This window comes from Oncorhynchus mykiss, chromosome 22, assembly GCF_057628025.1.
Source record: "Oncorhynchus mykiss isolate SJ-2025 chromosome 22, ASM5762802v1, whole genome shotgun sequence".
Taxonomy (NCBI): Eukaryota; Metazoa; Chordata; class Actinopteri; order Salmoniformes; family Salmonidae; genus Oncorhynchus; species Oncorhynchus mykiss.
In genome coordinates, this window is record NC_143043.1 from 3,144,342 (window position 1) to 3,169,943 (window position 25,602).

General features: G+C 41.6%; 1 protein-coding gene across 2 annotated transcripts; it reads right to left on the minus strand.

The window, feature by feature from the left end:
• Positions 1-4,953: 4,953 nt before the first annotated feature.
• On the minus strand, positions 4,954-21,261 carry uchl3 (ubiquitin carboxyl-terminal esterase L3 (ubiquitin thiolesterase)). Of its 2 annotated transcripts, XM_090215162.1 has the most exons (9): positions 21,102-21,261; positions 19,670-19,677; positions 18,140-18,268; positions 15,016-15,172; positions 13,571-13,656; positions 13,304-13,351; positions 13,006-13,081; positions 12,370-12,428; positions 4,954-6,040 (listed from the first exon to the last, which is right to left on the minus strand). In XM_090215162.1, the coding sequence occupies exons 1-9, from the start codon at positions 21,145-21,147 to the stop codon at positions 5,957-5,959; spliced, it is 693 nt and encodes a 230-aa protein (XP_090071288.1). In that variant the 5' UTR covers positions 21,148-21,261; the 3' UTR covers positions 4,954-5,956. The 2 variants fall into 2 exon arrangements, with proteins under 2 accessions (XP_090071288.1, XP_021434288.2); XM_021578613.3 differs by lacking the exons at positions 19,670-19,677; positions 21,102-21,261 and adding an exon at positions 20,921-20,956.
• Positions 21,262-25,602: the final 4,341 nt, after the last annotated feature.

The window sequence follows — 25,602 nt, forward strand, 5'->3', positions numbered from 1 at the left end:
AACAGCACCACCTTTGACGTGCACTTTTCTCGTGGATCTATCACGCCACCTGGCGGAACAGGTGATTACTTTAGCCTCTCACCATACTTTACTGGAGGTGCTTTTCTGGATAATAGTCGTTCCTCCTCAGATGTAGGAACGAGACTGTCAGCTAAATTGAACTATCAGTCTTGAATTAGAACTTTGAGAGCACATTTGACCTTCTGGCCTGATTGCTGTCTCTGTTCAACTACAACATTCAACTCCTTTGTCAAAGAGACTGTAATTTGTCAAAGAGACTGTCCTTTGTCAAAGAGACGGTCCTTACGGTATTCTTGAAATATCAACGTTCTATAATTAATGCGGAATAAGGATGTATTGCTGGCAGTACTGTCGCAGATTTGAGATAAAAAATTTAAAAAAGACTATAAAGACATGCTAAACTTTGGGAATATCGATTTTTTTTTGCACCTACACTAGTACACTACAATGGTTTTCACATCATCGCAACCACAAAAAAATAAACGATTATTTGACATACTTTTATTTTAAATATTGTATTTATACCAGCATTTTTTTTAAAAGTTCACATCAATGCTGTTATGTTGAAATATATTGTTGTAGGCTTTATGTAAATGAATACACTTTTGATAAAATACATATATACCCTATGTAATTGGAATAACTCACTAGAGTCTACAAAACGTAAATTGGTCTAATTGTGGTGGACAACAAGTTTAATACAGAGTACTGGTGAGTCCTTACTCCACCCATTCCATTCACTGCAACACATATGAATTACATGTTGGCTTATAGAAATAAAATACTCTATGTGCCGATGTAAAAGTGGGATTGGCTTAGCCATGGGAAGATATATTTGGTGGGTGGCGGTGCTGCACATTTGGGATAAAAACATTTCTCCCTGTGCCACAGACTGCTGTATTGTTCCACTAATACAGGAATAGTAAAAGCCCAGTGCACTACTTTTGCGAGAGAGAAAAAAATGTCCAGGCCTGCAGAGGGCTATATCTGCAGCTGCCTATGGATTGAAGAAGGTGGCATTTTCTGAGCTAAACTGACCAAGACAACAACACATTCAACTTCATATAGTTCTGCCACAAAACAATTACATTTTCTCTCAACCAGTGGCATATGGGCTTTACTCATTTCATAGTGTATTCTACTGTATTTTTGTCAATGCCACTCCGACATTGCTCGTCCTAATATTTATATATTTCTTAATTCCATTCTTTTACTTTTAGATTTGTGTGCATTGTTGTGAATTGCTAGATACTACAGCACTGTTGGAGCTAGGAACACAAGCATTTCGCTACACCCGCAATAACATTTGATAAATATGTGTATGTGACCAATAAAATGTGATTTGATTTTGACTCAACATTTCACCTTTCATTTTTTATTAATTAGTAAACATTTTGAAAAACATCAATTCCACTTTGAAATTATGGGGTATTGTGTGTAGGCCAGTGACAAAACATCTCAATGTCATCCATTTTAAATTCATGCTGTAACACAACCAAATGTGGAAAAAGTCAAGGGTTGAGAATTACTTTCTGAAGGCACTTATATTTTTGTCAATTTCGACCTGCCCACCCTTATAAAAGATGGCATTTGTGAGAATTGCCAGATGGGCAATCCGCCCAGCAACATCGTCAGCAACATGTGACACAGAGTGCCTTCTGAGTGAGTTGGTAGGGGGGATGGGGTGGTTTTGGATTCACTGTTTCTTGCCACTCCAAGGTTGTGACTCCATGGACACGCCCATTCCCGCTAACCAGCCTCCATGTCAGTACTCAGTGGAGAGAAAAGATTACTTGAACGTGTGTGGGGGGGGGGGTCGGGTCATCACAAGAGAAAGGACAAGGACTGAGAGTGAAAATATGTTGTTTGACCAAATAAACTTTAAGATTGGATGTAAATATCAACTGAATGCTTTCAAAATCATTTGTTTAAATTCTAATTGTTTTCATATTTTTTAAATCACTTTCACTTAGTAATAAAACTCTGTTATCCTCACAAATAATCCTGATAGGTGTCAGTCTGGTGTTTCTGTAATGACCTTAGTGATCACTGCTTCACAGTCTGTGTTTGTAATGGCTGCTCAGTGAAACCACCTGTCCTGATTTGTCATAGACACTGACTAAAAAACTAATGAGCAAGCCTTTCTTCATGGCCTCTGTAAATTGGTATAAAATCAGATCCCCACTGTCAAAGACGCTTGATATTTTCAGTGATATTGTTAATGAGAATTAAAAAACAGGTTCAGCCCCTGGTTCGACCGTGATCTGGCAGAGTTACACCCCCGCAAGAAATTCATTTGGCCAAAGGTTTGGCACACATACTCAGGCTGACTGGCTCTTGTTCAGGCAAATGAGAAATAAGTGTACTCAGGCTATCCGAAAGGCCAAAGTTAGTTACTTTCAGGAGCAGTTCTCTCAGCCCTCATCCTCCACCCGTTCTGCCAGTTACATTTTGTTAAAGGTCCCCAAAACCACACAACAGCCCTGGGTTGCTCCTCTTTTCAATTCACTGTAACTTCGACTGGAACGAGCTGCAAAAAACACTCAAACTAGACAGTTTTATGTCCAGCTCTTCATTCAAAGACTTAATCATGGACACTCTGGCAGTTGTGGTTGCTTTGCGTGATGTATTGTTGTCTCTACCTTCGTGCTGTTTTCTGTGCCCAATGTTTGTAAAATGTTTTGTGCTGCTACCATGTTGTTGTCATGTGGTGTTGCTAACATGCTATGTTAGTCTTAGGTCTCTCTCTATTTAGTGTTGTGGTGTCTCTCGTCTTAATTTTTATTTTATCCCCTGTCCCTGCAGGAGACCTTTTGGTAGACCGTCATTGTAAATAAGAATTTGGGATGGGTGGGGTTGGGGGGAATGGGACGGGTGGGGCTGGGGACGTTGGCTGGGTGGGGTTGGGGATGTTGGCTGGGTGGGGTTGGGGAATGGGATGGGTGGGGTTGGGGATGTTGGCTGGGTGGGGAAGGGGATGGGTGGGGTTGGGGATGTTGGCTGGGTGGGGCTGGGGGAATGGGATGGGAAGTTTGGGTTTCCTTTTATTTTCCTGTACAGTGCATTCGGAAATTATTCAGACCTCTTCCCTTTCCCATATTTTGTTACGTTACAGCTTTATTCTAAAATGTATTTAAAAAATGTTTTCCCTCAATCTACACACAATACCCCATAATGACAGAGCGAAAACAGGTTTAGACATTTTTGCAAACGTATTACAAATAAAAAACAAATACCTTATTTACATAAGTATTCAGACCCTTTGCTAGGAGACTCGAAATTGAGCTCAGGTGCATCCGGTTTCAATTGATCATCCTTGAGATGTTTTTACAACTTGGGAGTCCACCTGTGGTAAATTCAATTGATTCGACATGATTTGGAAAGAAACACACCGGTCTATATACGGTCCCACAGTTGACGGTGCATGTCAGGGAAAAAAACCAAGCCATGAGGTTGAAGGAATTGTCCGCAGAGCTCCGAGACAGGATTGTGTTGAGGCACAAATCTGGGGAAGGGTACCAAAAAATGTCTACAGCATTGAAGGTCCCCAAGAACACAATGGCCTCCATCCTTCTTAAGTGGAAGAAGTTTGGAACCCCCAAGACTCTTCCTATAGTTGCCCGCTCGGCCAAACTGAGTAATTGGGGGAGGAGGACTTTGGTCAGGGAGGTGACCAAGGGAGAACCTTCCAGAAAGACAACCATCTCTGCAGCACTCCACCAATCAGGCCTTGATGGTAGAGTGGCCAGACGGAAGCCACTCCTTAGTAAAAGGCACATGACAGCCCACTTGGAGTTTGCCAAAAGGCACCTAAAGGACTCTGGCTGTGAGAAACAAGATTCTCTGGTCTGATGAAACCAATATTGAATTATTTGGCCTGAATGCCAAGAGTCAGGTCTGGAGGAAACCTGGCACTATCCCTACAGTGAAGCATGGTGGTGACAGCATCATGCTGTGGGTATGTTTGTCAACGGCTAGGGACTGAGAGACTAGTCAGGATCGAGGGAAAAATAAACGGAGCAAACTACAGACAGATCCTTGATGAAAACCTGCTCCAGAGTGCTCAGGACCTCAGACTGGGACAAAGGTTCACCTTCCAACAGGACAACGACCCTAAGCACACAGCCAAGACAACGCAGGAGAGCATCTGAACATCTCTGGAGATGTTATCTGGGAAGTATCTGGGAAGTTTCACCTTCCAACAGGACAACGACCCTAAGCACACAGCCAAGACAATGCAGGAAGAGCATCTGAACATCTCTGGAGACCTAAAAATATCTGTGCAGCGACTATCCCCAACCAAACTGACAGAGCTTGAGAGAATCTGCAGAGAAACTCCCCAAATACAAGTGTCCCAAGCTAAGTGAAGAATCTGAATACTTACGTAAATGTGATATTTCAGTTTTAGAAAAATCACACAAAAAAATTAAAACCTGTTTTTTGTCATTATTGGGTATTACGGGTAGATAAATTAAGGAAAAAAAATGATCAATTCTAGAATAAAGCTCTAACATAAAATGTGTAAAAATGCAAGAGGTCTGAACACTTTCCAAATGCACTATATACACAGAATTATTACCTAAACTTAAAAAGATTACCAAAACTTAGTAGCTATTTACCTTGTTTTTTTTTTTCTTCTTCTGAGTGGCAGCCCACAGGTACGTGTCAAATATAACGGAATATCAAATATCGTACCTGTAACCCTCCCCAAAAAATAAGTAACATGACATTCTAACAAGGCAGTTATGAAAATGTATATTACATTGCATGTAGCCAAGTGACTAAGTAAGAAGAGGTTTGTTGTTTTCATTATATTAAATATGTAGTCATATTTTCTTGTTTGTATTATGAAAAACAAGGTAAAATATGTACTCTTTAGTCATTTGGTTACATGATAGATAGGGTGTGTGCGAGTGAAATCACAAAGTAAGATTTCAACCATTTTGGTATTTTAATTTGCCAGTATTTTACAAAAGGTAGGCACCATGTCAGTGGTAGGTGGTGGTAGTAGCTATATCACATCTTTTTACCACTCCCCATGTCAATCAATAATCAAAACATACTTAAAGGCCCATTGCAGTCAAAACTGATTTTCCTGTTTTATATACATTTCCACACAATGAGGTTGGAATAGTACTGTGAAAATGATAATTACCTGTTAGGTGTAAGAGCTTTTTGAAAATACCGAATTGCTAAGAAGCAATTTCGTGTTTCTTTTTTATAATTTTAATTAAATTAAGTATGGTACTTAATTGTTAGAGAAATGGTTTAATAGAGAAAAAAAAAATCTACATTGGGTCTTTAAATACGTTGTTCAATACATTGCAAGCCAGTGAAACGGACGCTTTTCTGTATTTCTCATTTCTGCAGAGGAACACAAAAAAAATCCTGTTAGAATTGAGTTTTTGCATACACCTTACCACAGCTATCAGTATCATCTTTGAAAGGTTACACGAGTTTGGAAATCAGAGCAATTGTCCAGTGCATAGTCCAACTGAAAGCTCAATTACCACTACAGTAATACTGCAGCGTTGTAAGTGATCTGGGGTGGGTGAAGGTTTCCCTAGGTACAGATTTAGGATCACCTTACCCATTAGTTGGGTTGCAAAACTGACCCAAGGACAGTGTCTCGGAGCAACTTCAGCCTAAATCATTCAAAGTACTAAGGGGCAATGGGGAAGTAGTGATGGCACACACTTCAATAACTTTCAGTTGCATGACAACTTTTAATCTGACAATCGAATCGTTTTTAGAATCAGGCTACTGATTCCTCGCAAGCTTAGCTTACTTTAATTATATATATTTTTACAGTTAACCTTTTGTCATCATACCACATGCTAACCTATTCAGTAAAAATGCTAATGAGCTAACAAAATTCAGCACTTGAGAATGATTGGCTGTCGTATTTTCTTCTCTTGTTCGGTGAGTGCCGTGTTCATGCCTTGGACAGGGCCACCACTGTGAAGCGAAGCTCCTGGGGGTCCCGAGCCATGAATGTCTTACACACCTCTGTTGCATCCTGCAACACAGACAAAACAAATACACCTTGATACATTATACGATTATAACCAGGGTCCTAACTATTAGCGCAAACTAGGGGTGTTGAGTACAGGCACCTCTGTTTGGTCCGTACTGTGAAACTGAATGAATACATAAAAATTCAAAACACTATAGGCTATTCCTACGCTGTCATGTATGCCTCGAGTAAATATGAGCTCATTACTATTTATTTTTTCATGCTATTCTGTTAACTAGAGCTTATACGCACAGTCATCAAAATTCTAATCTTAATTGTCCAACTGTCCTTTTGTGAGTCGCAGCCGGGAACTAATTCTGTACGATGGTGAGTGGTAGGGTCGATTTAACCAGGAAGATTCTCAATCATTGTTTAAATCTGCAGTTTGGGAACATTTTGGTTTCCCAGTTGATTACAACTGCGTTGGATAAAGATTACAATCGCCACTGCTCAACGAGAATAGCTTAAGGAGCTGCCAACACCTCAAACATGTTGACATGTGCTCTTCACAGATTAATCCCGGTTTCAACTGTACCGGGCAGATGGTCGTTGTGTGGGCGAGCAGTTTGCGGATGTCAACGTTGTGAACAGAGTGCCCCATGGTGGTGGTGTGGTTATGGTATGGGCAGCCGTAAGCTATAGACAACGAACACAATTGCATTTTATCAATGGCAATTTGAATGCACAGAGATACCATGACGAGATCCTGAGGCCCATTGTCGTGCCATTCATCCGCCGCCATCACCTCATGTTTCAGCACGATAACCCACAGCCCCATGTAGCAAGGATCAGTACACAATTCCTAGAAGCTGAAAATGTCCCAGGTCTTCCATGGCCTGCATACTGACCAGACATGTCACCCATTGAGCATGTTTGGGATGCTCTGGATCGAGGTGTACGACAGTGTGTTCCAGTTCCCGCCAATACACAGCAACTTCGCACAGCCATTCATTAATTAATGAATAAGTGCTGTGCTTTTAGCACACTACATTTTGATGATCATGTTAAGTGTGTTTGTTAATATGTAGGTTTAATAATCGTATCTATTATCATATGTAGCCTACATAACAATGTTGGAAAATAGATTAATTTAGTTTTGTGTTCAGTCAGCACAGTATGTGTTAATTCGTATGATCTAATTTTAGAAGTGATGTGCTCTACCCCGACAGGTGTTTTAACCTCTACAGGATCTGTCCCCCACACCAAACGCGATCACGACACGCAGGTAAAAAATATCAAAACAAACTCTGAACCAATTACATTAATTTGGGAACAGGTCGAAAAGCATTAAACATGTATGGCAATTTAGCTAGTTAGCTTGCACTTGCTAGCTAATTTGTCATATTTAGCTAGCTTGCTGTTGCTAGCTAATTTGTCCTGGAATATAAACATTAAGTTGTTATTTTACCTGAAATGCACAAGGTCATCTACTCCAACAATTAATCCACATATAAAACGAACAACCAAATAGTTTCTAGTCATCTTTCCTCCTTCCAGGTTTTTTCATCTTTGAACTTATATGGTGATCGGCATCTACAATTTCATAGTATTACCACGACGACCGGCAAAGCATTTTGTCTTTCAATCACCCACGTGGGTATAACCAATGAGGAGTGGTGTGGTATAAGCAGGTACCCCCCGATCTGGTCAGCATGTAAGGCTGTAAAAGATAGCACAGAGTAGACCTGATGTAATGTCTGATGGCTGCAACTTGGCATCCAACACTAAAGGCACCACTGTACAAACCATGCATGAGGCAAACAAAGTTGTTCGTAAACTGAAATCAGAACAGACGACAAGTTTCAGCATGTGGGAAAAAGGGGGCTCTCTGAAACTAGTTGTCTCAGTGATGCTTCCCTAGGAAACCTTACAGATTGAGGTACATCGTGTTAATGGGTTAGGAAGGAAGATTCTCACCAATCTCTGTTTGCTGTCAAAAAGGTTCAGAAGGATTGTGCGGAACACACTTGCTGGAGAAACCCTTGCTCTTGCAGATGGAATTGATAATGACATCTTTCTGGCAACTGTTCTCAGAGCTTAACACTGGTGAAGCAAAACAGCACATTCTACCTGTAGTGTGTCACTGACAACTACTCCCTAGTTGATGCAGTGAAGTAAACCAAGTTGTCACAGAGACATGATTTGGTCTTGAGATTAGCAGCATCAATTTATTCAGGCTCAGAGAATCCAGCGGATTCAAAGGAACAGCTTGCTGACTGTCTGACTAAAAAAGGAGCATCCGCTCGTGCTCCTAAAGGCACTCAGTAATGGAAAGTGGCAGCTTGAATAATAAAAAACATGACCCATTTATAATGGGGGACTTGAATAATCCTTGTTGGACTTTTTATTATTTGTTGATGTTTTGTCTTTAAAGAAATGTGGGGAATTGTTCATGTTTGAAGTATCCCTATACTCCCGGCAGGGTAGCCTAGTGGTTAGAGCGTTGGACTAGTAACCGGAAGGTTGCAAATTCAAACCCCCGAGCTGACAAGGTACAAATCTGTCGTTCTGCCCCTGAACAGGCACTGTTCCTAGGCCATCATTGAAAATAAGAATTTGTTCTTAACTGACTTGCCTAGTTAAATAAAGGTCAAATAAAAAATGTCTGTTATTACGGTACTCTCATGTGACATGTGCACTTATCTGTGCACCTGCTCAGAGGTTTCTCTCTCTGTAGGACTGGGTCTGAGATACGTTGAAGTAAACGTTGTTAAACTGGAACCTCAGTGTAAAATAAGAATTTGTTCTTAAATGACTTGCCTCGTTAAATAAAAGGATAAATCACAATTTGGTGGACAGCAGTCTGGATAATTTTTCATTAGGATGAATCCCATCATAACTGAAAAGCTCTGGTCTATTCCAAAAAGAGGTCCCAGTCATCCACAAATGGAATGTCAATAGATCGAGACATACAGCTTCCTTTCTCACTGTTCAGACGTACAGAGATTATGGGTCATTTCCCCAAATCCTGGGTGGTTCTCATTTGACATTGGATTTGTGCTTTCCCGATATGAACCACAACTGGTTTTGCGTCCGGGAGTTGGTTGGGAACAGTTAATACATCCGGATAACAAAGAGTCCTTGCATCTGGGATGACAACATGATGAACCATGGAGATCCCAGCAATGATGCTAGATGGAGGACGATTCCGCCAAACTGGCGCAGACGAAGCTCCTGCTGCTCCCCCGTTAAGAACATTGCTGGAATTTGGAGTTGAGGGGTGCCTTGAACTCATCTCAGACTGGAAGCCGTGGATCGCTCGTTACTCACACGTCCCTGGTATGCTGGGATCGCTGCCTGCGCACAAGACACCTTCTTGCGAATCCTGCTATGGGAGTGGAGATTCCAGCTCTGTATGTGGCTGAAATGTATTGCTCAGGAACAGCTCATTCTTCTACCTGTACCTTGGCTTTTACCTTAACCGGCGGCAGTCATGCACTGGGGAGATGGCATCGGGGTAGAGGTGGTTGAAACGCTGTTGTGTTACTATAACTTTGGGAAATCAACCTCAACCTAGTCGGTCTCATTGGCAGACCCAACGCAAGAGAGCGTATTTTTGTAGGCCGCATCCTCTCTGCGAAAATTCTGTCTACGTTTCAGTTGTGCTTAGAGTGGCCGATTAATTAGGGCCGATTTCAAGTTTTCATAACAATCGGATATCGGTATTTTTGGACACCGATTTGTTTAAATTTTTTACACCTTTATTTAATCTTTATTTAACTAGGCAAGTCAGTTAAGAACACATTCTTATTTTCAATGACGGCCTAGGAACGGTGGGTTAACTGCCTCGTTCAGGGGCAGAACGACAGATTTTTACCTTGTCAGCTCGGGTGATTCAATCTTGCAACCTTACAGCTAACTAGTTCAATGCTCTAACCACCTGCCTCTCATTGCACTCCACGAGGAGAATTGCCTGTTACGTGAATGCAGTAAGCCAAGGTAAGTTGCTAACTAGCATTCAACTTATCTTATAGAAAACAATCAATCATAATCACTAGTTAACTACACATGGTTGATAGTTCATCTAGCGTGTCCTGCATTAAATATAATCGATGCGTATCATTGCTCCAATGTTTACCTAACCATAAACATCAATGCCTTTCTTAAAATCAATACACAGAAGTATATATTTAGCTAAAAGAAATCCAGGTTAGCAGGCAATATTAACCAGGTGAAATTGTGACACTTCTCTTGCGTTCATTGCACGCAGAGTCAGTGTATATGCAACAGTTTGGGCAGCCTAATTTGCCAGAATTTTACGTAATTATGACATAACATTGAAGGTTGTGCAATGTAACAGGAATATTTAGACTAATGGATGCCACCCCTTAGATAAAATACAGAACGGTTCCATATTTCACTGAAAGAATAAACATTTGGTTTTCGAGATGATAGTTTCCGGATTCGACCATATTAATGACCTAAGGCTCGTATGAGTGTGTGTTATTATGTTATAATTAAATCTATGATTTGAAAGAGCAGTCTGACTAAGCGATGGTAGGCAGCAGCAGGCTCGTAGGCATTCATTCAAACAGCACTTTTGTGCGTTTGCCAGCAGCTGTTTATGACTTCAAGCCTATCAACTCCCGAGATTAGGCTGGTGTAACCGATGTGAAATGGCTAGCTAGTTAGCGGAGTGCGCGCTAATAGCGTTTCAAACGTCACTCGCTCTGAGACTTGGAGTGGTTGTTCCCCTTGCTCTGCATGGGTAACGCTGCTTCGAAAGTGGCTGTTGTCGATGTGTCCCTGGTTCGAGCCAAGGGAGGAGCGAGGAGAGGGACGGAAGCTGTACTGTTACACTGGCAATACTAAAGTGCCTATAAGAACATCCAATAGTCAAAGGTATATGAAATACAAATGGTATAGAGAGAAATAGACCTATAATAACTACAACCTAAAACTTCTTACCTGGGAATATTGAAGACTCGTTCAAAGGAACCACCAGCTTTCATATGTTCTGAGCAAGGAACTTAAACGTTAGCTTTCTTTCATAGCACATATTGCACTTTTACTTTCTTCTCCAACACTTTGTTTTTGCATTATTTAAACCAAATTGAACATGTTTCATAATTTATTTGAGGCTAAATTGATTTTTATTGATGTATTATATTAAGTTAAAATAAGTGTTAATTCAGTATTGTTGTGATTATCATTATTACAAATACATTTTAAACCGTCCGATTAATCGGTATCAGCGATGAAAAATCATAATCGGTCGACCTCTAGTCTGAACCCAGCTTCATGACCTGCTGAGCCTTCTCACTTTGTTTTTTAATTATTTAAACCAAACTGAACATGTTTCATTATTTATTTGAGGCTAAATTTATTATTATTGATGTATTATATTAAGTTAAAATAAGTGTTCATTCAGTATTGTTGTAATTGTCATTATTACAAATAAATAAAAAGTCAGATTAAATCGGTATCGGCTTTTTTGGTCCTCCAATAATCGGTATCGGTGTTGAAAAATCATAATCGGTCGAACTCTAGTTGTGCCATCTCAGTTTGAAGTGCGATGATGCCATCCTTCAGCTCAACATTTTTATTGCACATCAACAGACAACGACCTGGGCACATTCTTCCTCCTTAACGACAATCAACATTTTGCACAACTCACACTTCATGGCTTGATTTTTGTTAAGCGAAATGGAAGAGTTGGAACAGCAAATTCGATGAATATTCCCGAAGTGTGGCGATAAAATACTAGAAGCAAATCAAAATATATAAAAATGTTATAAAATCCAAGGCTTTAAATCTGAAAATAATCTATTAACCTTCTGAACAAGCCCCAGACCTTTGTTAATGTTTACACTGCCCAACAAAGTCACAGCAAATCTCTTTTCAATGCAACTCCAAATGCTGCAATCGAAGTGAGTTGACTATTGTCATTGATATTCCTACTGTAGGCCTACTTGCCGTCCACTCTGACTTGGAAGTGTAATGACATGTTATGCTTCTGCTTTAGACTGTTCTCAATATCCACACTAGGCCCAGTTGTATTATGGGAACTGAGTTCCCAAAGTGAAAGTAACTTCAAAATGTAAATATGTGTTTGGATCTGAATTCCTGCCGATTCCCAGAGGGCTGCAGAGCGGATACAGTGGTGCACTCTTGTGGATTAGGTAAGTAAGTTCCCAGAGTGATTTCCCTTTCCAATTCCACCCATGATTATAATGCAGGTAAGGTACACCTACTGAATATGGAAATATCAGTAATCAACACGGAAACTCTTTCTGAATAGTCGCCACTTATTCAACCAAGGCCGTGGTTGCCTCTACCAAACCATCATTGCGTCGAGTCTTTACAATGAGATGCATTGATTAGTCGTTTACCTCAAGAAAGCGGACTTCTGATGTTTTCCCATGGGCAATGGGGAAAGGCTTGCGGCCATCTTGAGAGAAAACACAAGATGAGAAACAAATGCTACTGCACATGATCAATATCACACTGCAATGACTGGGCAAGTCTCAGAACAATCCCATTGTAATGTGGATCACATGCATAGAAAACTCATGGTAACCCTTCCTAAGAATACCCTCTTAATAATGCATTATAAGCATGTTTTTAATAACTTATGGGGCTCATGAACATGTCACGGACAGGATCTGAAGGAAATTCCCCCTTGGGCTGAGGCTGACTGATTTTGAAGAGACAGGCTGGGCTACCTCATCACAAGACCATGAGCCTCTTCACCAGACGCCACCCCACACCCCATTATCACAGGCGGGATCTGAACCCTGGTCTCCCACAGGAGAAACCAATGTCTTGACCATTAGACCAAAAGAAAATGATCCCTTGGGGAAATTAACCCTCACGTCCGCTACAAACACATTATAAAATGGGCTTACAAGGCATTTTGAAGAGGTTATTCATAAGAAGTGTTACCAAACCCATTTCTGTGTATCTTATTCCTACTATTGAGAGGTCTACAACAAAACATTTCAAGTGGAAAGGGGTGTTTCACTTACCCAGTTCATATAAATGTCCCCCAACATTCACAAAGGCAATGAAATGCAAGTCCACTTTTTCATCCAGGCTTGGTGCCTATAAAACAAAAGATAAAAGCACAACTGGGTCATGTTCAGTATGGCAAAATAGAAAACAAAAACAAGAGTTTACAAAGGACAAGTTTAGGTAGTAGCTCCCCATTTCACTCTCTTTCAAAAAGTTGTCCCTGTAGTTACTTATTGACTGTCTTTGACCATGTTCAAAATGAACTCAAATGAAGTTGTTTTAGAAAAGAAAACCCTTCAAATGAATACTCACCTCGGTCTGTCCTTCCTGTGCACTAGATTCATGTGTAACACGGATGCTCTGTAAAGGAAGAAATCATCCACTTCAATTTCAATCACGTAATTTCCCCATGGCTAGAATGACACCATCCACTCAGTACACTGTCATCGTGGCCACCACTTATTATAGGCACACCCTGTTAACTGCTAAGCACTAAAATGTTTCTAAACAATAGTCTTGACCCACTAGTGCTAATCTGATAAATGATCATCTTTGTATGGTGAAGATTGATGGAAATACCTCATCTTTCTCCAGGAAGGTGGCCTTGTTCTCTGGGCTCAGTTTAGTGGACTGAACCAGGAACATCTTCAGTGGAGAGTCAGTCTCTGGGAGGACAAGTAGACATAAGCATGAAACATACAGAAAGCTATATCACTGAGCAGTGTTCATTTCGTCAACAGAAATAGTGACTAAAATATTCGCCAAACACTTACTTTTCAGTGGCATTTGACGAGACTAATAACTGACTAAATAGACACAGAAAAAACTAACCAAAAGAAAAGGAATTTTCATTTCAGTTGACTAAAATGAGAAGAGACAAAATTCTCTGTGACTAAAATCTGACTACTAACTGGACAAGAGGTTCGGGAGAGATTAAGAGCTTTTCCTTGACAAGCACAATTAATATTGGCAGCAGTTCTGTTCAGCAGTAGGAAGGACGCGCCACACAAAGACTACATCAACTGGTGAGCAAGCAATGTGTGTGGGCAGACAGGCACCGCTCAGGCTCAGATTATACACACGGCACAGGCGACTCTTGCTTCCCGGTAGCCACCAGCCTTCTATACCCTTTGTCTGGTTAAGAAACAAGCAGCCTTACGAAATTAAAGACAAAAGCAGCATTGAGTTCAATCGTAAAAACAACAGTCTGTTTTTCTCCCTTTTAGTATAGAAAAGTAGGCCGTCTTTGAACTTGTAGTCTCGCTCAACTGTCCCCACTGCATTTCGTAGCCAGGTTGTGTAACCAACGTAGCCAAGTCTCCCTTTTCCTCAGAGAAAACCCCATTTCTGACCTTGATTCTAGCCCTTACTGTTCAAAGGATATGATCCATAACACCAGAGCTATGCTTTTTGGCGGGCCGAATGTTGCATTCATAAAGCATATCGCGGGCCTTTCTAAAACTAGGCTACTTGTGGATCAGACTGTTAACCATTTGATTAGGCTACACCTTGTTCAGTCATGTTACCTCATTAGCTAGCTATAGCTAACAACCTGGGGCGCATTCAGCAGGACGTGTTGAATAAGGAATAACGCCGGCTCTATTCATGGGTTTTCTATCTGCAATGTTCGAGAATGTTTTGCAACTGAACATGGCTCTGGTAACATTACCAGTGGCCTATATGCAAACATTTGGTGGCACAGAAAGGAAAAGGGATAGCAAATCATTTATTGACTAAATTAATCTTGCCACTACAGGAAAATAATTTCTACAATTAAATTAGTGGAATACTTTTCCTGAACGAAAACGCAATTACATTTTTCACATCCTCATTTTTTCAATTTATCAAAGCCATAATGGACTACAGAAGTTTGACATTGTCAAACTGTGAGCATGCCATCTCAATAAGGACAGTCACCGCCCTGTGATCGGTGATGTAGGGTTTTTCATTGGGATTGGGGGAGGAAAGCTGATCCTAGATCTGTACGTAGGGGAAACTTCATCCAGGGTGTGACAGCCACGTACCAAATTCCAGATGCTCCTGGTTGTTGGCTACAGCGTGAATTAAGCCTATTGTTCCACAGGCGTTGCCGATTGTCTGCTTCATGAAGTAGACATCTGGGGAGACATCCTGGCCCTGGGCCTTGATCTTGGCCTCCTCCTCTAGCCTGAAAGACTCATACTGCAAAATGGGAGAGGAGAGGGAAAGTGTGTCATGTTGTTTTCCTAACTTATGTGTTCTATTGATTACATTCTACTGTAGTTACTGGGGCTGAATGTATATTTTAACAATTCTAGAATGTTAATAAATAGATTTATAAAATACAAAATTATTGCAGAATGCACCGGCAAAAACCACAACTCTACATGCGGTTACCAGTATATTTGACTGTCTATATTTGACTGTCTAATCATTTAAGTGTAAAAGAACATTTCACACTTGCTGAAAACACAGGTCGACCAATCAAGACAATAGAGCAGGGGTGTCAAAGTCAAATGGACGGAGGGCCAAATAAAAAAATCAGCTACAAGACGAGGGCCGGACTGTTCGAATGTTCATTGAAAAATTTTTAAATGACGCATATAGTCTAGTGAACCTAATTGAACCTACTGAAAACCTAACAAATATATTACAATATGATCAGATAAATAAAGCAATATTTTCTTATGGCTCTGTCAGTAATCTTTAATTTTCAACAGACACAAAAGACAAATTTCCTTTATATAAATATCCCCATAACATGAACATTAAATGAAAGAAACCGGTATTCAAGGCACCATCAGTAGACTATATTTTCTATTTTAGCAAAAGTGGGCTAAATTTACTTCAAAGAAAAAACAATAATAGCAATTTTCTATCATCCACTCAACTGAAATATTTTTAAAATATAATTGGATTGAAATACAAAAAAATAAAGTGCAAAAATCTATTAATCAAAAACAACACTTTGTTTAAGGAGAAGTAACATGCAGTGAAAACAAATATTAAATTTTAACTTTTAAACTTGAACTGAGTAAAAACTCTAAATATGTGATTGCACAGTAATGTTCACTTGTTTGAGGTTGAGGGTGATACTTGGTGGTGTCCCATCTTTTCCACAAGTTCATCAATGTTCGGGGTAAGGCTCTGAGCTGAAGAAATCCTCAGAATTGAGTGGAGGTGTTCAGCAGTAAGTCGACTTCTGTGTGATGTTTTGTTCAGGTTCATCAAAGAAAACAGTTGTTCACACAGGTATGTGCTGCCAAACATAGACAACGTTTGAGCAGCCTGGATGCGCAGCTGGGGCATTGTGCCGGGGAGGAAACGGGCGAACTCCGCAGCACCCACTGCCGCATATTTTGCCCTCAGTGCATCATTGCATTGGAGGTCAATCAACTCCATTTGGAGGTTTGGTGGTGAGCTTTCCACGTCAACAGCAAATGGGTTACCGAGCAGTTCCAACCTGCTTTTTTGTGCTTCAAAGTCAGCAAATCGGCGTCGAAAGTCAGCGGCAAGCATACCTATTTTATCAGCCAACTGTGTGCTCGGGAACGCACTGGTAGAGAGCTTCTCTTTCATGGTCTGGCAGCTGGGAAAGTGGCTCAAATTTTCTTTCCGCATCTGCGTCTCCCACAGAGTCAGTTTGGTTTTAAATGCCTTCACTGTACTGTACATATCAGAGATGACACGATCCCGACCCTGCAGCTGCAAGTTTATTGCATTCAGATGACTCGTAATGTCACACAGAAAAGCCATTTCACACAGAAACATTTCGTCTCGGAGTTGTGTTGTGTCTTTCCCTTCGCTGTCCAAGAACAGACAAATCTCCTCACGAAGCTCGAAACATCTTTGAAGCACCTTTCCCTGGCTTAGCCATCGCACCTCTGTGTGATAAGGCAAATCACCATGCTCCGTTTCTAACTCCGTCAGAAATGCCTTGAACTGGCAGTGATTCAAACCTTTGGCTCTGATAAAGTTAACTGTGCGCGTGATGATGCTCATTACATGCTCCATTTTCAAGGCTTTACCGCACAACGCTTCCTGGTGTATGATACAATGATAAGCTGTCAGCTCACCTGTCGCGTTTTCCTCTTGCATCTTTTCCCGTATCTTCGCCACCAGTCCGCTCCTGTGTCCACACATCGCAGGTGCTCCGTCGGTTGTCAAACCCACGAGTTTTTCCCAAGGCAGCTCCATCTCATTTACACATCTTGACACCTCTTCATACAAATCATGCCCCGTAGTTGTGCCATGCATAGGACGTAAAGCCAAAAACTCCTCTGTCACGCTTAGGTTGGAGTCCACTCCGCGGATGAAAATTGACAACTGGGCAATGTCAGAAATGTCGGTGCTCTCATCCACAGCCAAGGAATATGCAATAAAATCTTTTCCCTTTTTCACAAGCTGCTCTTTTAGATTGATGGACAACTGGTCTACTCTCTCGGCAATGGTGTTTCTGCTCAGACTCACATTTAAAAAGAGTTGCCTTTTTTCTGGGCAAACTTCGTCACAAACTTTAATCATGCAGTTTTTGATGAAATCCCCCTCCGTAAATGGCCGGGCTGATTTAGCGATCTCTTCTGCCAAAATAAAACTGGCCTTGACAGTTGCGTCCGCGTGTGTGTCCGCGTGTTTCGTTTCATAATGTCGTCTCAGATTATACTCTTTCAGTACCGCCACACTTTCTCCACACAGAAGACACACAGGTTTTCCAGCTACCTTCGTGAACATATACTCCGACTCCCACCTTGTTTGAAACCCCCGGTTCTCAGTATCCACCTTCCGTTTTGCCATTTTTGATGGGTATCTGAAAGTTAATTTTACTGTGATGCTGACGACTGCTGTGCCAATAAATATTGAAATGAAGCAGCCTACTGCTCGGTGCGTCACCTTTGCATTGTGGGAAATGTAGTATTGGTGCGTGTAAAAGATCTGCGGGCTGCCGGCTTGCTGCGGGCCGGTTCTAATAATAAATCAAGATCATCCCAGGGGCCGTAAAAAACCTTCTTGCGGGCCGGATGTGGCCCGCGGGCCTTGACTCTGACATATGTGCAATAGAGTATATTTTTTGGCATAGCATAGAAGACGGCACCAGCTGTGACTCCTTTTAACTAAATAGCCTAAGTCAAACAAACACACATTAGGTTGGAGAAGCTGGAGCAGACCTACCTTCTCTGTGACAGGGAAGAGCAGCAGGACAGCACACACAGGCCTGGGCACCATGCTCAAAAGCTCTGGGTCCATCCCATACACGTCGCCAAACTGCCAGGTCGGCAGCAAACCCAACTGTCGCAGAAACTTGGGAAAAAATATTGGAGTTAAATCATCATGCATGAAAATAGAAAATAGGAAAGCAATGGACAGGGCAAAGCTCAGGAGTGTTTTAACTTGCTAAAATATAAAATTAGGATATGAACATGAGTAAATCAGCAGGTTATCATTTGGGCTCCCGACTGGAACAGCGGTCTAAGGCACTGCATCTCAGTGCTAGAGGCATCACTACAGACCCTGGTTCGATTCCAGGCAGTATCACAACCGGCCATTATTGGGAGTCCTATAGGGTGGAGCACAATAAGCCCAGCGTCGACGGGGTTAGGGTTCTGCCGGGGTAGGCCTTTGTTCTAAATAAGAATTTGCTCTTAACTGACTTGCCTAGTTTAATAAAGGTTAAATAATAAATAAAAATCATTATTGTAGCTGCCACACTATCCTTTCAGCAAAGCACACCAAATGTATTTATTATTTAACCAGGCAAGTCAGTTAAGAACAAATTCTTATTTACAATGACGGCCTACCAAAAAGCCTCCTGCAGGGATGGGGCTGGGATAAAAATAAATTAAATAAAAATATAGGACAAAACACATCACGACAACACTACATAAAGAGAGACCTACGACGACAACACAGCATGGTAGCAACACAACATGACAACAACATGGCAGCAGCATAAAACAGGCTACAAACATTACTGGCCACAGACAGCAGCACAAAGGGCAAGAAGGTAGAGACAACAATACATCAAGCAAAGCAGCCACAATTGTCAGCATTGTCCATGATTGAGTCTTTGAATGAAGAGATTGAGAGTGGGTCTCGTGGCGGGTATTCAGAGATGACCAGTTTACAGAAGAGTGCAGTGATGTGTCCTATAAGGTGCATTGGTGGCAAATCTGATGGTAAAGAACATTAGTCGCTCGAGAGCATCCTTACCAGCCAATTTATAAATTAAGTCTCTGTAATCTAGCATGGGTGGGATGATCATCTGAATTAGGGTTAGTTTGGCAGCTAGGGTGAAAGAGGAGCTATTTACAATAGAGGAAACCAAGTCTAGATTTAACTTTAGCCTGCAGCTTTGATATGTGCTGAGAGAAGGACTGTGTACCATCTAGCCATACTCCCAAGTACTTGTATGAGGTGACTACCTCAAGCTCTAAACCCTCAGAGGTAGTAATCACACCTGTGGGGAGAGGGGCGTTCTTCTTACCAAACCACATGACCTTTGTTTTGGAGGTGTTCAGAACAAGGTTAAGGGCAGAGAAAGCTTGTTGGACACTAAGAAAGCTTCGTTGTAGAGCATTTAACACAAAATCCAGGGAGGGACCAGCTGAGTATATCATCTGCATATAAATGGATGAGAGAGCTTCCTAGCCTTGGGGTGCTCCCTTGGTGACAGGCAGTGGCTGAGACAGCAGGTGTTTTGACTTTATACACTGCACTCTTTGAGAGAGGTAGTTAGCAAACCAGGCCAAAGACCCCTCAGACACCAATACTCCTTAGCCGGGCAACAAGAACAGAATGGTCTACCGTATCAAAAGCTTTGGCCAAGTCAATAAAAATAGCAGCACAACATTGCTTAGAATGAAGGGCAATGGTAGCATCATTTAGGTTTAAGGTTCCAGTGACATATTCATAACCTGAGTGGAAACCAGATTGCATACCAGAGAGAATACTATAGACATTAAGAAAGTCAGTTGATTATTGACATGTTTTTCCAACACTTTTGATAAACAGGGAAAAATAGAAATTGGTCTATAACACTGTGGCTGCCTTCCAAGCAATGTGAACCTCCCCAGAGAGGGGAGAGAGGTTAAAAGGTCAGAGATAAGCTTGGTGATGATAGGGGCTGCAACCTTAAAGAAGAAAGGATCTAAACCTGTTTTTTGGGGTCAAGTTTAAGGAGCTCCTCCTTTAGCACTCAGTGACTGCCTGCAGGGAGAAACTTTGTGGCGGGGCAGGGGGAAAAGAGGGAGAAGCATCTGGGACAGTCACATTAGAAGGGGTGGGAGATGAGGAAATGTTGGACGGGCAAGGAGGCATGGCTGAGTCAATTAGGAATCCTGACTTATTGAAGTGGTGATTAAAGTGCTCAGCCATGTGCTTCTTGTCAGTAGCAACCACATCAACTTTAAGGGACATGGGCAGCTGCGAGGAGGGTTTATTCAAATACCAGAAGCCTAAGCATTGGTCATTTAAATCAGATAAAATAATCACATTTGATTCGACCAACTTTGGATTCAGATTGACTTCTGTTCTCTATTTCTATATGGAGCATCATGTGCATGTTTACTGCAGTGATTATTGGCTCCAAGAACTTGCTAGTTAGCTAGTTACGTATTCACCATCAAAATCCTGTTTCTGTAAAACAAAGAGCAACTGTCTCTGATATGAATGTCAATGCTGTCTATTTAGCTGCTATTATTAGGGGTTAAATATCAGCTGATACAAGTATAACGTGTTGGATATGCTATTTTTAGAGTGTCGATAGTTAAGCTGAACAGCACCTCCGCTTTTGATAACAAGCCATAGTTAGCTAGCTATTAAATATCCTCCAAGCTGGATACTGTGTTGTTAGCCATCTAGCTGTTATTTAGCATGGAGTGAGATTCCGATATCCTTAACAGCAACACTTGACACCTCCATGATGGGTTTAGCAAGATGATACGACTTACTCACTTGGTTCATCACCTAAAAGAAAGAACAAAAAGTAAGCCGTTAGCTTTGACAAACCAGCCAGCAATGGCTAGCTAGAATAAATTAGCTAGCTAGCCAACTCATGTGAGATTGAATGAATGAGGCAGCTAGCTAGTTGTGATTACATGTTTAGCAAAATTGGATAAATACAAAGTATGTATACTAACATCTGGGTTGGCTTCCAGTGGCAACCAGCGCTGGCCGTCCATTTCGAATGATATTATTGTTAGCTAGCTAAAATCTTCAGTAAAGTGAAACAGCTCCAACTTCTTTTTCGGCGAAACAGAAGGTGCGCCTTTCCTCTTCTTCGGTGGAATTTATTCGCTGTTGGCATCCGACGGTAATGGTGCTTTACCGCCACCTACTACACTGGAGTGTGGGTCAGAGAAGAGGAGAAACTAAATCCTACCTGCCAGCCCCGTTGCTCTTAATATTTGAGACTATATCTAATGATGTTCTACTCAATATTCTCTTTGAACTAATTTCCTGGTTCACCTTCTCCCTCCTACTAGATATCAGCCTCTCCCTTTCCTCTGATACTGCCCACACTGTAGCAATACATGCTCCACAGTCTCTGTTTCCTGGCAATTCTCACACTTTCCTGTTGGATGCTTTCCTATCACATTGTGCTATTGTTTGTGGGTTTTTTTTTTGCGTTATTTGTAACTTATTTTGTACATAATGTTTCTGCCACCGTTTCTTATCTCCATATTTGTCGCCTCCTGTACTGTGTCTGCACAGAACAAGACTCAGCAGCAAGCTCCGGCTGGCCTCCTTCAACCACTCCCTGTTCCTCACCGCCCCTGGTCCCATATATCACTGGACTGTGTCACTGATCTCCCCCTGTCAGATGGCTACACCACCATCCTTATGGTTGTGGATAGGTTTTCCAAAGCCGCACATTTAATTCCCCTTCCCAAGTTGCCCTCAGCCAAGGAGACCCATCTTATGGTGCAGCACGACTTCCGGATCCATGGACTTCCGGTCGACAAGATCTTGTATATATTACATCTCTGAGACTCGAACCATCTGCGTCCTGTGTCTGCATCTGGGTCTACTCCTGTTTCGTTATAGCGACGTCATTTTCTCCCGCAGTTGCTTCACAGCATCTCGGCAGGTGGCTATGTCATCTGTAGTTGCCCTGGCGCTAACCTGCATCTCAACACACTCCAGAGACTTGCATGTGACAGATTGGCTGGCAATGTTGTTTAAGAGTTTAATGATAGACGTGTTGGAGGCTTCCACCATATCCTTAAGTGATTTAATTTACCCCAAATAGCAGTTCCTCCGGGGATTTCTTAACTGCTTGTTTGAAAATTGCCTGCATCGAAGTTTGTTGTTGATTCCAAGCCTTCAATATGGTGGAGTTGGATGTATCCTCGCTGGTCTTAGTTGGCTTGGTGTCTTTCTTTATTTGGAACGCTTTTAGGGTTCTCTGTGCCTTAGTTGAGTGTCCTCGGTCACGTAGGTCCATGTTAAATTAAGCATTTTCAAGGTTCCGAGGTAAATTGTCAGAAATTTGCATGTCAGAATCATGTAATTACACATGAATAACAGTTACTTTTGGGTATGTCTATTTGTATTTGTATCTATTATGGATCCCCATTAGCTGCTGTCAAAGCAGCAGCTACTCTTCCTGGGATCCAGAAAAATTAAGGCAGCTTATACAATTTAAAAACAATACAATACATTCCGAGATTTCACAACACACCGTGTGCCCTCAGGCCCCTACTCCACCACTACAACATATCTACAGTACTAGGTGTGTGTGTGTGTGTGTGTGTGTGTGTGTGTGTGTGTGTGTGTTTGTGTGTGTGTTGTCTTGTGGGGTATGCATGGGTGTCCGAGCTGTGAGCCAGTAGTTTAGACAGACAGATCGGTGCATTCAACATGTCAATACCTCTCAAAAATAAAAGTAGTGATGAAGTCAATCTCTCCTCCACTTTCAGCCAGGAGAGATTGACATTCATATTATTAATATTAGCTCTCTGTGTACATCTATGTGCCAGCCGTGCTGCCCTGTTCTGAGCCAATTGTAATTTTCCTAAGTCCTTTTCTGTGGCACCTGACCACACGACTGAACAGTCAAGGTGCATCAAAACTAGAGCCTGTAGGACCTGCCTTGTTGATAGTGTTGTTAAGAAGGCAGAGCAGTGCCTTATCATAGACAGACTTCTCCCCATCTCAGCTACTACTGCATCAATATGTTTTGACCATGACAGTTTACAATCTAGGGTTACTCCAAGGACTTTAGTCATTTCAACTTGCTCAATTTCCACATGATTTATTACAAGATTTAGTTGAGGTTTAGCGACACATTTTCAAAAAATTGACGCGACAAATCTAGCAACTTTTTCTGGTGTTATTGGAGACTTTTGGAGACTGACGTGAAAGCATGTATCGTTCTTACTCTCCTCAACGAGCAGCGGGTGCTGCCGTGGGCCCCACCCCCTATCCAAAGCACTCACAGGCGGCCCAGTCCTCGCACAGCAGTCCCTCCCAGCTGCAGTCAGAGCAGGAGATGTTCACCCCTCCGTGTCCAGACTGTAAATGAATCGCGCATGCGGGAAGCCGCCGCTGGCTGATCCCACCCTGGCTTACCAGGGCGGGATGTAAATGTAAAATGTTCTTTGTCTAAAATAAATCTAGCTGGCTAGCTCATCATGTCAGTCTAAACTATACACTCAAAAATACAGAAAGGAGTGGGAATCAAACCCTGAATTCAAAGGCTGGTTGAAACCGTTTATCGGAGATGATACACGGGCATACTGCCTGTATTGTAAGGCTGATTTCTACGCCAAACTTAGTGATGTAAAAAAAACACATGACTACTCAAAAACATACTCAAAGGGCAAAGCCTTATAACAGTTCCACCCAAAACAAGCTGCCATTTATGGTTAAAAAAAATGGACTATGCAAAAAAGGCTGAGGCCACCATGGCATTCGCTATCGCTGAACACTATTCCATGCTGGCATGTGATCACATTGGAGAAGCATGTAGAGCTGCTTTCTCAGACTCCACTGCTTCTACCCACTTCAAAATGCACAGGACAAAGTGTACAGAAATGATTAATGGTGTTCTAGCACCATACTTTCTGAAAAAGTTGGTCGCAGATGTGGGTGACCAGCGTTTCAGCCTCCCCCTCGATGAGTCCACGGATGTAAGTGTTTCTAAGTACCTGGGGGTTGTGACTGACAATGCCTCTGCTATGACGGAGGAGTATGGCCTCAAATATCTGGTTGTTAGTCGCTGTGTGTGCCACTCTCTGCAGCTTGCTCATTTGTTGTTCTAAACATATTTAGGGTGTTTTTTACTCACTTTTTGTCTCTCCCACATCGTTATTCCTCTCTCCTACAGCGTCCATCACAATTACATGCACATGACCAATCATGCAAATTAGGTGATGATGTAATTTAGCGACTTCTAGCAACTTTTACTACAGCCAATAGCTACTTTCCTTACTGAGGAGTTGGCAACACTGGGTCCAATATTGACTATGCACCCAAGAGAGAAAGAGGTTGGGCCATCCTCGAAATGTTTCAGTAAAATGTAATATAATATGTAAGGGATAATGAACGAGAGGCTCTGCATTCTATGGAAAATAATGAACGATGTGGAAGATGTGTTCCATGATGCGGATCTGACCTTCCACGAAGTTGCACAAAGTTGATTATCCCTTTTACACCATGGCTATAATTTAACACATTTGCCTCTAGAAATGTGTTCATTTGCTGGTAGAAATGTGTTCAACATCCACTGACTTGCTGAGCGGCCTTTCAGGTTATGTCGATATAGGACTCGTTTACTGTGGATAAAGATACTTTTGTACCTGTTTCCTCCAGCATCTTCACAAGGTCCTTTGCTGTTGTTCTGGGATTGATTTACCCTTTTCGCACCAAAGTACGTTCATCTCTAGGAGACAGAACAGATCTCCTTCCTGAGCGGTATGATGGCTGCGTGGTCCATGGTGTTTATACTTGTGTACTATTGCTTGTACAGATGAACGTGGTACCTTCAGGCGTTTTGAAATTGCTCCCAAGGATGAACCAGACTTGTGGTAGTCTACAATTTTCTTTGAGGTCTGATTTCTTTTGATTTTCCCATGATGTCAAGCAAAGAGGCACTGACTTTGAAGGTAGGCCTTGAAATACATGCACAGGTACATCTCCGATTGACTCAAATTATGTCAATTAGCCTATCAGAAGCTTCTAAAGCCATGGATTCATTTTCTGGGATTTTCCAAGCTGTTTAAAGGCACAATAGTGTATGTAAACTTCTGACCCACTGGAATTGTGATACAGTGAATTATAAGTGAAATAATCTGTCTGTAAACAAGTGTTGGAAAAATGACTTGTGTCATGCACAAAGTAGATGTCCTAACCGACTTGCCAAAACTATAGTTTGTTAACAAGAAATGTGTGGAGTAGTTGAAAAACAACTTTTAATGTAAACTTCCGACTTCAACTGAATATACAGGGGATACAACCTTCCTAGCTCTGCAGATTTTGCTGCGAGGAGGCATTAGATCATTTATTTTGGTACTATCCATATGTAGATCATTTTTGGTCACAGATCCAGCAATGTCTGAAGAGTTGCAACATTTACCTAGATACTGCAGATAGCAATACTGGGAGACTTGAAAAGTCATAGTTAATTGGTCAAT

Coding starts and splice junctions, on each gene's coding strand:
- uchl3 (XM_090215162.1), bottom strand. CDS start 21,147: ATGGACGGCCAGCGCTGGTTGCCACTGGAAGCCAACCCAGATGTTA. Junction 15,173..18,139: donor TCTTCCCTGTCACAGAGAAG/GTAGGTCTGCTC, acceptor CCCATTTTGCAG/TATGAGTCTTTCAGGCTAGA. Junction 12,429..13,005: donor GGGACATTTATATGAACTGG/GTAAGTGAAACA, acceptor TTTTCTCTCAAG/ATGGCCGCAAGCCTTTCCCC.